The sequence below is a fragment of the Schistocerca piceifrons genome, chromosome 4 (assembly GCF_021461385.2).
Source record: "Schistocerca piceifrons isolate TAMUIC-IGC-003096 chromosome 4, iqSchPice1.1, whole genome shotgun sequence".
NCBI lineage: Eukaryota > Metazoa > Arthropoda > Insecta > Orthoptera > Acrididae > Schistocerca > Schistocerca piceifrons.
In genome coordinates this window covers 830,682,550-830,701,001 of record NC_060141.1, presented here as the reverse complement: position 1 = coordinate 830,701,001, position 18,452 = coordinate 830,682,550, and the positions used below count along the sequence as shown (strand labels likewise).

Sequence of the window (18,452 nt, the reverse complement as noted above, 5' to 3'; positions counted from 1 at the left end):
TACCATGATTGGATGTGGTGGCTGGGAAATGTATTTTTGAACTACCGGTAGGCTGTTGGGGTGGTTATGTACAGTGAAGGCTGAGGTGAGGTAGTGGTGTATTGTTACAAAGAGTTTGCATCTGAACAAATATGTTTTCCTTGCTATGGGAGGGAATGTTTGACACTGAAGGGATGGCAACTGTTGAAATGAAAGTACTGTTGTTTGTTAGTAGGTTTAATATGGACAGAAGTGTGTAGGTGGCCTTCAGTGAGGATGAGATCAACATCAAGGAAAGTGGCATGATATTTGAAATAGGACCATATGAAATTTAACTGGCAGAAGATATTTAGAGATTCCATAAATTTTAACAGGTAAACCTTAACATAAGTACATTCACAAAGATGTCATCAATGTTTCTAAATCAAACTGCATGTGCAGCTGTATGGATCCCACGAAAGTCCCTTCAAAGTAACCCATTAAAAGGCTGGCAGAGGAAGGACCAATTCTGGTTTCCATGGCCGTACCACTGATCCGTTTGTATGTCTGCCCTTCAAAGGTGAAGTAGTTGTTGGTAAGTGTAAAGCTGATTAAGATGAGCAAGAAAGATGTCGTAGGTTTCGAATCGGCTGGGTGTCGATTGAGGAAATGTTAAACAGGAGACTGACCGTGTACGTGGGGGATGTTCGTCTAGAGGGAGATGGCATCAATGGTGACAAGCAATGTGTGTGGTGGGAGTGGAATGGACATGGATTCAGATGATTAGGAAATGGTTGGTATCTGTGATATAGCAGGGGAGTATTTGCGTTATGGGTTGCAGGTGTTAATCGACTCAGGCAGATGCGTGTTCGTTGGGTGCTCGGAAGCCAGCAACTGTATGAGAGCCCAGATGATTGGGTTTGTAGATCTTGGGAAGAAGGTAAAAAGTGAGGAGGCATGGTTTTGGTGGGGTAAGAAGTTCTGTTAAATGGGGTAAAAGTTCTTGTGAAGGGCCTGAGGTTTTTAGGAGGGACTGCAGGTCAGTTTGAATCATAGGGACGGGATTTTGAATGCAGATGCTGTATTCATAGGTGTCAGACAGCTGGAGTAGACCTTCGCTAACATACTTCTGTCAGTAAAGTGCCACATTGGTAGAGCCTTTATCTGCTGGGAGGATAATGATGGAGTCATTAGCTTTCAGGGGATGTAGTTCCAGGAGTTCTGCAAAGACAGGTTAGGGTCATGTTGTAGGGATCTGAGGAAGGGTTGAAAAGCCATGCTGGATATGAGGAATTCTTGGAAGGCTTGTAAGGGATGATTTTGAAGTAATGGTGGTGGATGAATTTGGGATCATGGTTGGAACTGTTCAAGGCAGGGTTCAATGTCAGGTTTGCTGTTGGAAATATTTTGGGATTGGGCTGCAAAGTGATATTTCCAGTTGACATTATGTGCAAAGGAAAATAGGTTCTTCACCAACATAGCATGATTAAATGCAAGTTTAGAGCTGGAAGTGAGGGTCTTGGATAACTTGGATAATATAAATAATTCAAGAGGGGAGAGTGCTTTATACAAGGTTAGAGAGGTTGAGAACACTGTATTGTAGTGACTGGTTCTTATTATTATTGGTTATTACTGTTCTGGGAGGCAAAGGTGAAGGCTAGGGTATGTTACAAGAGGTTAGCCTAGCTCAGTTTGTTGGAGAGGAATGATGATTGATGGTGTGACTGTTTGGGAAGCTGCAGAGTGACAGGAAGGGAAACACCACTGTTGAGGTAGTTTAGGAGAAGGTGGGATGGCTTTCTTAGATGAAATCTAGCATGTTGTTGCTGTCTGAATTTGGCTTGGTGTATGATACCATCCAAGGAGACATGAGGGGCAGAAAACTGCAGGATTTTGTAGAAGGAGAGAAGTCTGGTGGAGTGCATACTGGCAGATGAGGCATATTGGTCACATATTATTCAGCTAAGTGGAAAAGATTACCATATTTGATACTGTAAAAGAGCCTGGTGTAGAGTAGGATTGCATCCAGAAACAGAAACTTTCAGTGTTAGGCCTCTGTTATTAACTCCAAGCGACAAGCAGGTTTCAAGAAAGAGAATGTGGGACTTTAATTTTGACAGTGCGAAAGCATGTTTCTGAAGAGAACAGATGTAACATGTGATGGGATTCATCACAGCAAGAGAGTACAGGTTGGAATGTTAGGAATGATGGGAGTGGCAAAAATGAGAGAAGAGGGTGGAAAAAGATAGAAAAATGGAAGAAAAGTAGGGAAAAAAATTCAGAAATATCAGAAAAATTTGCACAAAAATCGTGAGAACAGACAATAGTTAACAAGAGGGGGGTGGTTGAGAATATCTTGCTAAAAGAGTGGTCTATATGATTCAAAAAAATGATTGAAGAAACCGATAGGGAAAGTTGTGAAAAGAGACAAAATTTTAAAAACTAAGCAGACAAAAGAGGAGCTCACAAGAAAAAATGAAAACTACTTTACTTGGCAAATAAAGTAATGTCACTTTCCCATCTTCTCCTAAACTATCTCAACAATGTTGTTTCCCCTCCTGTCCCTCTGCAGCTCCCCAAACAGCCTCACCATCAGTCATCACTCCTCTCCAACAAACTGAGCTAGCTCAACCTCTTGTAACATCCCACAGTCTTCATCACTGCCTCCCAGACCAATAACTCAAAATTACAAGAACCAGTCACTACAGTACAGTTTTCTCAAACTTCCATCTGAAGCAGTCTCCCTTGGTTCAAATGGCTCTGAGCACTATGGGACTTAACATCTATGGTCATCAGTCCCATAGAACTTAGAACTACTTAAACCTAACTAACCTAAGGACATCACACAACACCCAGTCATCAAGAGGCAGAGAAAATCCCTGATCCTGCCAGGAATCGAACCCGGTTACCCGGGCGCGGGAAGCGAGAACGCTACCGCACAACCAAGAGCTGTGGACCAGTCTCCTTTCCTGAATTATCTATATTGTTTTAGTGTCTCATTTTCAGCCCTAAAACTGCATTTAATCATGCTGTTTTGGTGAAGAACCTACCTTCCTTTACATGTAACATCAACTGGAAATATCACTTTTCAGCCCAATCTTGAAACCTTTCCAACAGTAACCTGACATTGAACCCTGCCTTGAACAGTTCTGACCACAATCCCAACTTGATCCACCACCACTACCTCAAAATCATCCCTTACAAGCCTTCCAAGAATTCCTCACATCCAGAATTGCTTCACAACCCTTCCTCAGGTCCCTGCTGACGGAGCCATCATTACCCTCCTAGCAGTCAAAGGATCTATCATTGTGATACTTGACTGATAACAGTACGTTACTGAAGGTCTACGCCACCTGTCTGACACCTATACGTACAGCATCTGCCATCAAGATACCATCCCTGTGATTCAAACTGACCTGCAGTTCCTCCTAAAAACCTCAGGCCCTTCACATGAACTTTTGCCCCCAATCAATAGAACTTCTTACCCCACCAAAACTGTGCATCCTCACTTTTTATCTTCTTCCTAAGATACACAAACCTAATCATCCTGGCTATCCTACAGTTGCTGGCTTCCAAGCACCCAATGAACATATATCTGCATACAAGCCATAATTCAAAGACTTTCCTCCTATGTTAAGGATACCATCTATTTCCTGATCATTTGATTCCATATCCATCCAACTCTCACCACACACATTGCTTGTCACCACTGATGCCATATCCCTCTATACCAACACCCACCATGCCCTCCCACCTCTGTTACATACAATGCACTTAGCTTTACACTCTTATTAACTAATGCATGATGTTTTAGTATTAATCTCTGTCTTGCTTGCTACCTAGTCTTCCATCATAATGCTCTCAGATTTTCAAATCTTGTCAGGTGCAGTCTCCAGCATCAGTCTTTCCTTCTCATCCCATCTGATAAGTCTCCCCTGATGTGAGGTTCTGGGTGAGTTTTCTGACTTGTACCTCACATAACTAATGAAGAGGTACTGAATAGGATTGGAGAGAAGAGGAGTTTGTGGCACAACTTGACTAGAAGAAGGGATCAGTTGGTAGGACATGTTCTGAGGCATCAAGGGATCACCAATTTAGTATTGGAGGGCAGCGTGGAGGGTCAAAATTGTAGAGGGAGACCAAGAGATGAATACACTAAGCAGATTCAGAGGGATGTAGGCTGCAGTACCTACTGGGAGATGAAGAAGCTTGCACAGGATAGAGTAGTGTGGAGAGCTGCATCAAACCAGTCTCAGGACTGAAGACCACAACAACAACAAACCCCTGTTCCTAAACCTCTCTAGTCCTTTTTCTTCACCCCTCTTCCTTCCTCTTCAACTCTTCTTCCAGAAGAAGGAGCCACTGTATCAAAAAGATTGTACAAGTTAAACTTATTTGTGTGTGTATTCTCCTGCCACTGTTTAGTGATTAGATTTTGTATGTATTGAAATATTGTTATAAATATATAAGTCCAGTCTTAGGCAACATATTCAATACATCTCTCCAAGAAGGAATTGTCCCTGATAGACTAAAACTGGCTGTGGTGATATCTCTCTTTAAAAAAGACGATAAAAATAATGTCAGAAACTATCACCAAATTTCCCCTTCAACTACCTTTCAAAGATTCTTCAAATCTTATACCCACATTGACTGTTGATCACCTCAATTTTCACAATATCTTCAACAATAGTCAGTTTTAGTTTTGGGCAGCTTTTCTTACTGACCAAGCAATATTTTTTTAAAAAAATTAAGCACCAGAAGCTGCTAACAAAAAATGTCTCATGTAGGTATTTTCTGTGATTTTTGAAAGTTTGTGATTGTGTGAACCATCAAATTCTTTTGAAGGAAGCAGAATATTATGGTTTAGGTGGTACTGTTGGTTCATGGTTTCAGTCATACTTAAATGACTGAAAGCATCCAGAGAACCTGCCTCATCTGAGTGGGAGACCTTAAATTGTGGTGTGCCAAAAGGCCCTGTTTTAGGTTTGCTGCTATTTCTTATTTCCATTAATGCTCTTCCTCTTTGTACCTATGTAAAGAGTAAATTTACCCTCTTTACCATTCTTACTGATGAACTGTCCAGCAACAATCTTGAACAAACTATAAACAAAGTTTTCACTGAAATTTTAAATACAGATGATACTACCATTCTCACTGATGAATTGTCCAGCAACAATCTTGAACAAACTACAAACAAAGTTTTCATTGAAATTTTAAATTTGTTTTCTTCAAATGGTCTCTCACTAAATGCAGATAAAACTTATTACATGAAGTCCCATACACCACAAAGAAATCTTGAAGAAATAATGTAAAGTGTAGGGATCAACCAATTCAAAAAATTGAGGATACAAAATTCCTGGCTGCATATACAGGGTGAGTCACCTAAAACTTTCACTGCAAATATAATGGAAATGGAAATTGCTACTGATGTGCAGTTTTTGCAGATGGTCAGGGGCTCATACTGTTAGCCAATAAACTGATTGCAATATTACTTAGAAAATGAATTTTTTGTGTGAAATTACACTTTTTTTAAAATGTAACAGTACCTATTGACATTAACAAACTAAAAGTAGGGTAAATTATAATGATGTTTGTTGCTTAACCAAGTGTGAGTCATGTACTATATATTATATTGTGCAAAGTTTCCATGCTGACACATGTTTGTGTCATTCAACCTGCATAGTCGCTAGGTAAAGTTTTGTTATGTTTGCTTACAATGTGCTTGTGTGTTCCACGAGTGCATTGTGACTTGCTAGTCCATCAATGTGTGACAGTCCAAGCAGTAGGTTGTGAGTGGATGATGGGATTTACCAATGCAGAAAAAGCTGATATACTCATGGTGCATGGAGAGCATAGGAAGATTACAGTTTTTCTCGTTGTTGTATGCGACAAGATATCCCAATAGACATCAACCGTCTTGTGAATTATTTATCAACTTCTTCAATCAGTTACGTGAAAGTTGTAGCATCATGCATAGACAATGTAATGGAAGGAAACAAGTGATGACAGGAGAGAGGGAAATTTATGTTCTTGCTGCTGTTGGAGTTGATCCACATGTTAGCTCATGCGCAATCGCACTTGGAAGTGGCATGAGTCAGATAAGTGCCCTACACATCCAGCATCAACATAGGTTCCATTCCTACCACACCTCTCTTCATCAAGCGTTGCATGGAAATGATTATGAGAATTGTGTTAGCTCCTGTACATGGTCATTAAGACAGGGTACTCCATATGCATCACGTTTATGAAGCCACATTTACCAACCACCGTCAGGTAAACCACTGAAACATGCACCACTGGTCCACTGACAATACCTGTTGGCTCGATCAGATGGAACGTCAGCATCCATGGAGTGTTAATGTGTGGTATGGGATAGTGAACCATCAGTTCATAGGCCCATTTTAGCAGATGGAACACTGAACACACACTAATATCGCAGACTCCTAACAGACCATCTTCCACAGATGCTAGAAAACATTCCTTTGCAGACTAAGAGGAAGCTGTGGTTCAAATTATTTCCAGATCATTGAATTCGACACAGAAGACCTGTACCTCAGCTGGCCTGTTCCTGGGATTTGATGCCTGTAGCCTTTTTTATGTGGGAAGAGCTGAAAGACACTATCTGCAAGGACATACCAACTACACCCAATGATATGCAATGAAGTATTACTACAGCCTCCATTGAAATGCTATGAAGTGTGCAGCAGTTGTGTACCAGACTGGAAGTGTGTATTTCAGTTGCCAGTGGTAATTTTGATCACAATCTGCGATGGTCAATTGTCTTGTTACTGACAGTAATCCATATGATAAGTGTATGTACTTGTTTTGTTCTTTAGTGTGTGCTACAGTACAGCTTTACAAGTGTTGGGGTAGGAACTTTTCAAAATATGATATCTCATAAATGACTTGAACTAGAATCCTGCAACAAATGCCACTGACACTCTAGTTTATCCTACTTAAGGTTTCTTAATGTTAATAGGCATTGCTCCATTAAAAAAGTGTATGTTTGCACAAAAATACAATTTCTAAGTATTATTACAATCTGTTGATTGGTTAACAATATTTACATCTACATCTACATACATACTCTGCAATCCACCATACGGTGCATGGCGGAGGGTACCTCGTACCACATCTAGCATTCTCTCTCCCTGTTCCACTCCCAAAAGGGAAAAATGACTGCCTATATGCCTCTGTATGAGTCCTAATCTCCCTTATCTTATCTTTGTGGTCTTTCTGTCAAATATAAGTTGGCAGCAGTAAAATTGTACTGCAGTCAGCCTAAAATGCTGGTTCTCTAAATTTCCTCAGTAGCGATTCACAAAAAGAATGCCTCCTTTCCCCCAGATACTCCCACCAGAGATCCTGAGGCATTTCTGTAACACTCGCATGATGATCAAACCTACCAGTAACAAATCTAGCAGCCTGCCTCTGAATTGCTTCTATGTCCTCCCTCAATCCGACCTGATAGGGATCCCAAATGCTCGAGCAGTACTCAAGAATAGGTTGTATTAGTGTTTTATAAGGGGTCTCCTTTACAGCTGAACCACATCTTCCCAAAATTCTACCAATGAACCGAAGACGACCATCCGCCTTCCCCACAACTGCCATTACATGCTTGTCCCACTTCATATCGCTCTGCAATGTTACGCCCAAATATTTAGTCGACGTGACTGTGTCAGCACTACACTACTAATGGAGTATTCAGACATTGTGGGATTCTTTTTCCTATTCATCTGCATTAATTTACATTTATTTATATTTAGAGTTAGCTGCCATTCTTTAGATCAATCACAAATCCTGTCCAAGTCATCTTGTATCCTCCTACAGTCACTCAATGATGACACCTTCCCATAAACCACAGCATCATCAGCAAACAGCCGCACATTGCTATCCACCCTATCCGAAAGATCATTTATGTAGATAGAAAACAACAGTGGACCTACCACACTTCCCTGGGGCACTCCAGATGATACCCTCACCTCTGATGAACACTCACCATCGAGGACAACGTCCTGGGTTCTATTAGTTAAGAAGTCTTCGAGCCACTCAAATATTTGGGAACCAATCTCATATGCTCGTACCTAAGTTAGGAGCCTGCAGTGGGCCACCGAGTCAAACGCTTTCCGGAAGTCAAGGAATATGGCATCCGTCTGATACCCTTCATCCATGGTTCGCAAGATATCATGTGAAGAAAGAGCGAGTTACATTTCACAGGAGCGATGCTTTCTAAAGCCTTGCTGATGCATGGACAGCAACTTCTCTGTCTCAAGGAAATTCATTAGATTCGAATTGAGAATATGTTCGAGAATCCTGAGACAAACCGGTGTTAAGGATATTGGTCTGTAATTTTGAGGAGCCATACTTCTACCCTTCTTATATGCAGGCATCACCTGTGCTTTTTTCCAGTTACTCGGGACTTTATGTTGGGCAAGAGATTCACGATAAATGCAAGCTAAGTAAGGAGACAATGCAGTAGAGTACAGAAAACCGAATTGGAATCCCATCAGGACCTGGCGATTTATTTATTTTCAACGCACTCAGCTGCTTCACAACCCCAGAGATGTCTATCACTATGTCCTCCATACTGGAATCTGTACGAGACAAAACGGTGGTATGTTTGTACGATCCTCCTGCATGAGAGATTTCTCAAATGCTAAATTTAAAATTTCAGCTTTTGTTTTGCTGTCTTCCATTGCCTGGCCAGACTGATCAGTAAGTGACTGTTTGGAAGCCTTTGACCTGCTTACCAGTTTTATGTAGGACCAGAATTTCCTTGGGTTTTCAGCAAGATCTTTTGCTAAGGTATGACAGTGGTAGTGACTGTATGCTTCACACATCACTCTTTTTACAGCAGCATGAATCTCTACTAACTTTTTCCTGTCCTCATTCTGTCGATCTTTCTCGTACCACGAGTGCAACTGTCTTTGCTTCCTGAGCATTCTCCGAATTGCACTGTTAAACCACGGTGGGTCTTTTCCATCCATAACCCACTTTTTCAGCACATACTTCTCCAATGCATGATTTACAATGTGTTCAAAATTTGCCCATAATTCCTCCACGTCCATCGTACCAGAAGTAAATGAGCACCTGACTACCAATCCATTCTGTCAGAACCACACATCAATAGCACTTCATGTTTCTGCAATATCTGCAATGCAAGTTTTAGGTGATTCACACTGTATGGATGATAAATGTAACTGGACAACCCATATTCTTCACCTTTTTTGTTTGTACTACAAATTATTGCTTCTGTGGCTGAGGTAGATACTATTAAAGCTTCCTACTTTCACTACTTTCGTTCATTAATGTTGAATGCTATTATATTCTGAGGAATCAATCTCTCACAAAAAAGTTCACTGCACAGAAAACGGTTATCAGAATAATGAGTGATGTCCATTGCTGACACTCTTGCAGGTAATTATTTCAAAAGATGGGTATCCTCACCATCTCCTCACAATTACCCAGATTATATTCATCCAGTATTTGATAATGAGGGCATTTACTGATTTACAATAAATTTTAAGCATAAAAAAATCTTACCTAAACTTTATCTCTTTTACATGCTTAAAGTCAAATATTCAGATGTTTGAAGCTGTTTCATGCATGGGAGTTTTATTCTTCCACTGGTTTTTACTAAAACTTTGCTTGTTATTGCCACTATACACAGAAGTCAACATTGTTTACTATTTCTCAAGTTAGTAAAAGGCAACAAGATAGGATTTTCGAAGGGACATGACAAACCAGATGATAATCTTGGCTAAAAAAATGGCAAACAAAAGTTCAGTACACTGCAAATACATAGAGTCAGTCAATGTAATTTTATCTTGTTGATGCAGATACATAAATGCACACAATAACTACAAGTGTACAGTGACTATAAATACACCATATACAGATCTGAATTTAATCTCCACTACAAGCAAAATAAGGTATTTCATGTCAGTTATAATGAATTTATTGGTGGAATTACATAAGGGCAATAGATCAATGTTTTAAACTTTATTTTGTCCTCCATATTTATTATGTGAACTCAATGTTAGGCCCACCAATTTAATGACCTGGTCCAGACATGGTCTACTCATCTGACACATACTAGGGCCACCACTGGGATGAATGGATGGACTGAAAAAGTCCTTTGTTGGATTCCAAAAGATAAGAAAAGAATGAGATGATGACTTAATAGAAAGCAATGAATATCAAATGGGTATCAAGTACTGCTCTGTTTTTCAACAATTGTTTTTAGTATAGATTTATTTGTAACAGGGCTAGAAAAATATAGAAGAATGTTAGGCATCTGACGCAATGGGAAAGTATGACTCTATCCTATGGCAACTTACTCAAAACCTCTTTTCTTGCAAAATGTGTGTGCACTTAAGGTCTAAATAAGTGACATGAAATAAAAATTGAGATCACCAAGACCAGCACTGTAGTGATCCCATAACTATATTTTTATGCAATGTTTGGAATCTGAGTATGTGCAAACAAACAGAGGCAGTGAAAAGGGAGGGAGTGAAGAGAAAGTGAGAACCTCATGACTGTTTTCTCTTTCTTTTTATTTTTATGTAATTTTTGGGCCTGGAAAAGCAATATCTTTCAGTAGTCACTTGTGTGTGAGATGCAAGAACATCAGTTTTATGATTTCTATCTGTTATCTTACAGTGCATTGTGACAGTATTATATTGTTTTGTTAGAAGGGTAAAACGTGATTAAGTGATATTATTATTTCAAATGAAGATAGGAATAAAGCAAGACAAGTGTTATATTTCATACCATCTGAACACGTGGGTCCTGTATAGGACGTCATATCACAGTCACATGCATAAAAGTTCCACTGCTGCACACATACTCCTCTGTTGGCACATACATTGTGACTGCACTTGCTGGAACCTGAAAAAGTTGGAAAATATAAACATGAATGAAAATGTTTCAAGAATGGTTTACTTTAGGACTAATCACTAATTTAATTGAAATTGTATCAGTTCATTGACTATCCCTTTTTCGCTGGTTTATATAATGAAGTTCTACTGCCACTGGGTGTTTCTCTGTCTCAGTATGTAAAAGATATAAAGCAAGGACATAGCCAGAGGGGAGGTCCCCTATCACCTAAATGAAATTACATACTACCTAGTTGCTGTGTAGTAAAACTGAAAGATGTGAGGGGTGATTGAAAGTTTCCATTTGAGGGCATTTCTGCATACATGAAACATAACGCAACTCTGATGTGAGTTTATAAGTACCAACATGTTGGGAAGCAATTAGTATGACATTTGTGTATTTTTGACATGTGTGCACTAAATGTGGAAACATGAACTCTGGTCACGTTATTACCAAATGGTCCAAACAGGACCAACGTGTTGTTATTCTTTTCTTAGCTGCCAAAGGGCAAACACTGGTAGATATGCATCACAGAACAAAGAATGAGTATGAGGCAGTACATCTGTCCAAAACTGCCACTGTGGTGTGGTGTGACAAGGGCTGCTGCTGCTGCTGCTGCTTCATAAAAATTAATGTCTCCATATCGCAAGTGTCGCATATGTTACACCGACTCAAGTGGAGACACTCGAGCACAAGCCCTATAATCCTGAGGCCTCTGATTCCTTAAAAAAGTCTTGAAGGATCAATGATTCCTGTCAGACAAGGACATGTTGAGGACTTCTTCATGCAGCAGGACACAGTTTTACCAAATGTGTATCTTCAACATGGTGTGTTGGTGGGATGATTGCCTCAATGCCCACAGCAATTTTGCCTCAGTGGCATGCCCGTTCTGGACTGTATAGCCCTTACTTTCTGATTTTCAATCATACAATGAAAAACTGACATTCACTATTGACAGTCAACAAGGCCATCAATAGATTTAAGCTATTAATATATCAACATGATTGTAGGCTATTGCCTCTCCCTACTTCAGCCAAGACCAACTATTGTACCCTGTTATCATTACTTCAGGTCAGTTGTTTTGTTTATCAGTTCAGTTCTTATTTGCAGTTGAATTAAATACAAGTACACCTCTTTGTCAATGATCTTATGTACAACAAGATTGCCAAACTACCCTCCAATTTGCAGACAATACAAGCTTCCTTATTAGTGGTAAAACGGAAGAAATACTAAAAGACACCGCTATCCAAACAGTGAGCAGTGTAGAACAGTGGTTCAGCTATAACAAGCTAATTATAAACAAAGAAAAGACAGTAGCACTGAACTTCTATAATCTAAACGGAAGACACCACCCAAACATACAAATAGAACTTAGGGGCAGTGTTCTTGAAGGTGTTGACAGCACAAAATTTCTGAGACTCTGGCTCCAGAACAACACAAAATGGCAGGTACACATTGAATATTTGCAAAGAAAACTAAGCAAAACCTGCTACATGATAAAGATTTTAAAAACTTGTTGCAGCAAAGCCAGCCTGTTAAATGTACACTACTCCTATGTGCATTCTGTAATTAAATATGGCATAATCTTCTGGGGCAATGCAACAACAAATATTGAAACTTTTCAGGATGCAAAAGAGAATATTAAGAATCATTGAAGGGTTAAACAATATGAAATCAAGCAGACCCATATTCAAAAAACTGTCAGTTCTTCCTCTTCCTTGCATTTTTATCAATGAAACATCAGTTTTCATCAAACAATATATTGATAGACACCCAGATATCTTATCAAAAAATGAAGATATACATGCATACAATACAAGGCAAAAATCTGACCTTCATATGAAACAGGTGAGAACATCATCGTGCCAAAAAGGCACACTACATACTGGGATAAAGATTTACAATAATTTGCCTAACCATATGAAATCAGTAGGTAAACTCATTAGTTTTAAGGCTGAACTAAAGGCACATTTAATTATCATTGCTTTTAAAGTCTGAAAAGAGCACCTAGAAGCCAAGCAACATAAATAAAGATGCATTATGAGTATTATACTTTGTATGTCGCCTCTAATGTTTGCTGTTTGTATGATACTTTACTAAATTACTTTAATATCTAGTGCTTAGGAATGCAATACAAACTGTTTTTTTTATCTTCTAAATACCTAACCATGTCCAATATCCTTGTATATATTCTATACATGTAGGATATGAAGGACTAAATAAATAACTATAATAACCTAATTACCTATCTCCAGGTGTTTAATGTTAGCACTGAAGTCATTATTTGGAGACTGGTAGAACTTTGAAATACATCAATATTTTGCAAGACTGCAGAGTGGTGAATGTCATTACAATTAACATTAAATTACAGTTAGTGAATAAAAATACACTTGTACGAGGGCCGTTCAGAAAGTAACCTCCGGTTGATTTAAAAAAATACACCAAGTTAAATAAAAATATTTTAATATATACATCTTACAACTACATCTTTGCACTATTTTTCTACATAGTCTCCATAGCGATTGAGGCACTTATCGTATCTCTTCACAAGCTTTGCAATTCCTTCTGCATAAAAATCACCCGCTTGTGCCTGGAGCCAGCCTGTGACCGCATCTTTGAGCTCTTCGTCGTCATCAAACTGCTGTGACCTGAGCCATTTCTTCAAATGCATGAAGAGGTGATAATCACTTGGCGCCAGGTCTGGGCTGTAAGGTGGATGGTTGATAACGTCCCACTTGAAGGACTCAAGAAGGGCCGTTGTTCTGCGAGCAGAGTGAGGACGGGCGTTATCGTGCAAAAAAACAATACCGGAAGTCAGCATACCACGGCGTTTGTTCTGTATAGCCCGTCGTAACTTTTTTATTGTTTCACAGTACACGTCTTGATTAATGGTCGTACCACGTTTCATGAATTCAACCAACAACACCCCTTTGGCATCCCAAAACACTGTTGCCATCAGTTTTCTGGCAGAAAAATCTTGCGAGGCTTTTCTTGGTTTGGTAGGCGAATTTGAATGTGCCCACATCTTTGATTGTTCTTTTGTCTCAGGGTTCACGTACTTAATCCAGGTTTCGTCACCGGTCACGATTCTGTTTAACAACGGTTCTCCTTCGTTCTCATAACATGACAGAAAGTCTAATGCAGAGGCCATTCTTTGAGTTTTGTGGTGGTCGGTAAGAATTTTGGGCACGGTAACCCAATCACGGACAACTCCTTCACTCATAACTCTTGGTCCGTACACGGCACAAAGCTCATGATGAATAGCTGCTGCAGAATATCCTTTGGCTGTAAAAAACCTTATGACAGCACGCACTTCACATTTGGTGGGGTTTTCTATTGCAGCACACATTTCAAACTGCCACAAAAACTAAACTAGCGCAGGTACAACGTTCACTCGACCACGGCTTGATGCCGACTGACCTGTTGAGTGCGTGAACGCACAGATGGCATCGCTACTCCCCCCACAACCCGCACTGTGACCAATAGGAGGTTACTTTCTGAACCACCCTCGTATTTGCCTGTGTCACCAAAAACATGTATTCAATGATATCAATATATGTCTGCTTGTGTCTGTATGTGTGGATGGATATGTGCGTGTGTGCGAGTGTATACCTGTCCTTTTTTCCCCCTAAGGTAAGTCTTTCCGCTCCCAGGATTGGAATGACTCCTTACCCTCTCCCTTAAAACCCACTTCCTTTCGTCTTCCCCTCTCCTTCCCTCTTTCCTGATGAGGCAACAGTTTGTTGCGAAAGCTTGAATTTTGTGTGTGTGTTTGTGTTTGTTTGTGTGTCTATCGACCTGCCAGCGCTTTTGTTCGGTAAGTCACCTCATCTTTGTTTTTATATACAAAAACATGTATTGATCAACAAAAACATTGCCCATACAGCAATGGTTGCTTTCTTTAAAAAATTTGCTCAAAATTGTATCATTAGTAGTCCAAATGGCAAAATATCACCCAATCTGGTTAACAGGACAGTGTTCAATTATGAAAACCATCCTGCACAAGGGGGACGTGACAACAGTGCACACTATAGTTTGTTTGTTTCAACAAGATTTTTTCAGTGGGCTGTCTGAATTTGTTTGAACCAACAGCATCCTGCATCAACATGCCCCTTTGGACCAACTCATTTGTAACACTATAACAGCGGGAACCACAAATTACCTGCACAATTAAATCTTAAGATGTGTGTGCCTTGGTGCACTATCAAATGATGAAACATGCACAGTTAAAGGAAATACACGCAATATCAGAGCTCCATCTTTTGTTGTGATACATTTTATTTTATTTGAAAACAATGTACAACAACCAGTTTCTCTGAACTCTCCACTGACTGATGTAGCTCTGTGCCTTGTGGTGCTGAGCTAACAAACCATGGATTCAGGAGGTGAGGTGGTTCAGAACCATAAGCCGGCAACCTTGGAAATTGTTTTACGTAGTTTCTCATTTTCAGTTTAGGCAAATGTTGAGTTTGGTCCCATACTTTTATAGGTCACAGGCAAATCCTTCTGAATTATTTTCTTTCTTGGCAGATTCGAATGCCTTTTAAGATTCACCCTCCTTGCTTAAACGAAAATAGCTGCACTGAAGTTGAGCTGAACATCCCTTTGGAGACTCCTTGCTCTAAAAGACATACATTGAAAGGTGGCTAATGATCATCATTTTGTACCACATACCTGTGCATAAAGATGACTGTCTTGTGGAATAGCGAGATATGGTGTCTTCAAGTTTTACTACAAGAAGAGTGGTCTACTGTGAAATGTCTTATTCGTAATATTCTTGTAAGTCCAACCATCACAACTCTGATGTATTTGTAAATAAATGTCACATAAACAACAATGTGTGTTTTCTGTTCTGCTATAGTGAAATTTATGTCAGAAGCCTGAGCTATGTTTTGTTAGCATATAGGCAATACATTATAGTCATCTTTTAATTCTTTTGACAGTAGAGCAAAGTTGTCATGTTGAAAAATAAAGAAATATTTAATTGTACATTTGGGTACATATAATACTGTTGAGGATATACATTATACTATTTTAAGAAAAGCTTTTATTGCTCAATTCTTTGAACCAAATTCTTATTTGTATGAGGGCCCACAAAAGCAAATTACAATTTATATACACATAATAAATAAATAAATAAATGTGTTTCCAGAATAAAATGAAAAAAAAAAAAAAAACAAACATGAGTCTATTTAAGGTTCCTTTTAACAAATTGGACCCTCATTTTGACAAAATCCTGGCTACATTCTTGTACAAAGTTTTGTTTAAATAAAACTTTTATCTGTTACCAATGTGGAACACTGCAGCTGTGGTAAAGAAAACCTTATGTGGTGGTAGAATAATTATTGGTTTCAAGGAACCTAGGTATTTACACAAGATGGACACCTCTTGGCAATCATTTACAGCATTTGGGAGATAACTGTGTAGAGTTGTTTGACTACACTGGCTTACTTCTGGTGTACAAACATTGTTTAAGTTCACCAGTTATGTTAGTTACACAACATTACACAATTTTTTCCATGGGTAACAACTCCTACACGCTTTACAGGATACAAACATATGATTGCCTCAATTCTAAGCTGCAGCAGAATGATATACACTGTCTTCAGGGGTCAGTGACAGGAGCCTTGCCACAGAGGGCTGAAACTGAGTGCTTATCGTAGAAATAATACTACTACTAAAAAAGGCACAACAAAATATACTGGTAAGATCTTCAGCTAGACTAAAAAAATGGTTACTGGTAGTGAAATGATTGAAGATAAGAATAAAAACAACAAACTGGGTACTGCTATTACCCGATACTTGTGGGCATGGATGTGCATAATTCTTGCATTGTACATCATCTGACTAGTGCACATCAGCAGGATGTGAGAAGCAGTCAAACTCTCTAGGGACTTCACTTTGAATGAGTTAGTGGTAGTCTTGAAAAAACTGTGACAGAAGCCTGAACAACAGGGGAGTGATGTATTAGAACATGATCTGATACGATAAAATGGTGCATCGATAATGACTAAGCACTACCCAAAATCCAGATTTGCTGAATAAGTACTGTGAGAAAAGGATGACTGATTGCTGTGCTCTATCATTTTAAAGTTATTGCAGATTTTAATGACAGTAACAGAAGCAAAAAAGATTTCAAGATGAGTATACAGAGATTAGTTGCAAGAATGCTACTACTGTGTACAATCTCTTTTTATACTGGATCTAGCACATGCATGTGCCAGCATCATTGTAACTGACATGAACAAACTTTTGCAAAGAGAAACTACACAAAACACGGGATGTGTGTTAACACAAGAGGAAGAACAGAAAATACGCAGAGGTATTGCTGCTTGTCTTAGGTGCACATGGCTAAAGCCAACACTGACAAAACTAGCTGTCTGTTCAATAAACAGCAGTCATGTAATGGAACCTTCTTTGGGACATGCTGTTCAGATGATAATCAGAAGTGAAACCATTACCCAGTATACTTCTCCTCAGAAAAGAAGAAAGTCATCAGAAACTGTCAGCACACCACCCACCCATATAAATGGCAAGTTTTAATGATTAATGAAAACCATCTCAGCTGTATTGTTACACATGTATTGTGTTACAATAAGCTGAGGTCACTTTCATTAATCATTAACATGCATGTCAATTAATGACAAGTTGTCATCTCCAGCCTATGTGGATCAGTTAAAAACAAGTACCCAGTCCATGTATAAAAACAGTCAAGCTTCAAAGGCACTAAAAGTAAGTGCTCAGTCAGTATGTGAAAACAATCAAGCTGTAAAAGTAGAAAAAAAGAACAAGTGTGTGAAAGCAAACAAGCTACTGTACGTGTGTTTTCTAGAGCACAAAAAGTTCTAGAGAGGAGCAGTGATATTTTATGGCTGACATTAGGGAAACCACTTCATCATCACTATCTGGATCCAGTGTAATCAGGAAACTAGGCTTAGATGTAAGTACACAATCTGCAAGTGGCAGAATAATGTACAAGCAAAGTGAGCAAATGTGCTGCTACAGAAGAATCCAGACCTAACTCTTTATGAGGAAGACTGATTAATATTTGCCCACATAAATATCAGGCCTTCAAAAAATAAAACTGATGGTCTTGTATTTCGTGAGGAATGAACGAGAGTCTCATATGAAATAATGGAAAACCCAGGATGAAATAATGACAATATTATGAAAAGGATAGATTGCTAGTCACCACATAGAGGAGACATTGCGTCACAGACAGGCACACAAAAGACTGCTATACATGTGAGCTGTCGACCCAAAGGCCATCATTTAATGTAGAAAATGCCGACATATTCATGCAAGCACAGTTCACACATACACTGTTTTTGGACAATGTCTCAGCATACTGAGCCTCTGTGACACAGACAGTGGCCATGCGTGTGTGAGTTATGCTTGTGTGAATGTGTGTGCATTTTTGTGTATTTTCTACTTTAGAAGAAGGCCTTTTGGCCAAAAGCTCACATGTGTAGCAGTATTTTTGATGTGCCCATCTGTGATTTAACTTCACCCCTACACAGTGAGTGACAATGTATCATTTCCACAATTTTGTCAAGAATATCATATTATCTATTAATAATCCTTGGCTAAGAGAAGATCAACTGCAGTTATATGTA

General features: G+C 39.1%; 1 protein-coding gene across 1 annotated transcript in view; it reads right to left on the bottom strand.

Moving 5' to 3' along the window:
- LOC124794982 (neurexin-1-like) overlaps nucleotides 1-18,452 on the bottom strand; it is a 2,052,691-nt gene that overhangs the window by 152,979 nt on the left and 1,881,260 nt on the right. Inside the window, exon 18 of the mRNA XM_047258725.1 lies at nucleotides 10,732-10,848. Coding sequence (XP_047114681.1) covers nucleotides 10,732-10,848 — 117 coding nt within the window. The remainder of the gene's footprint in view (nucleotides 1-10,731; nucleotides 10,849-18,452) is intronic.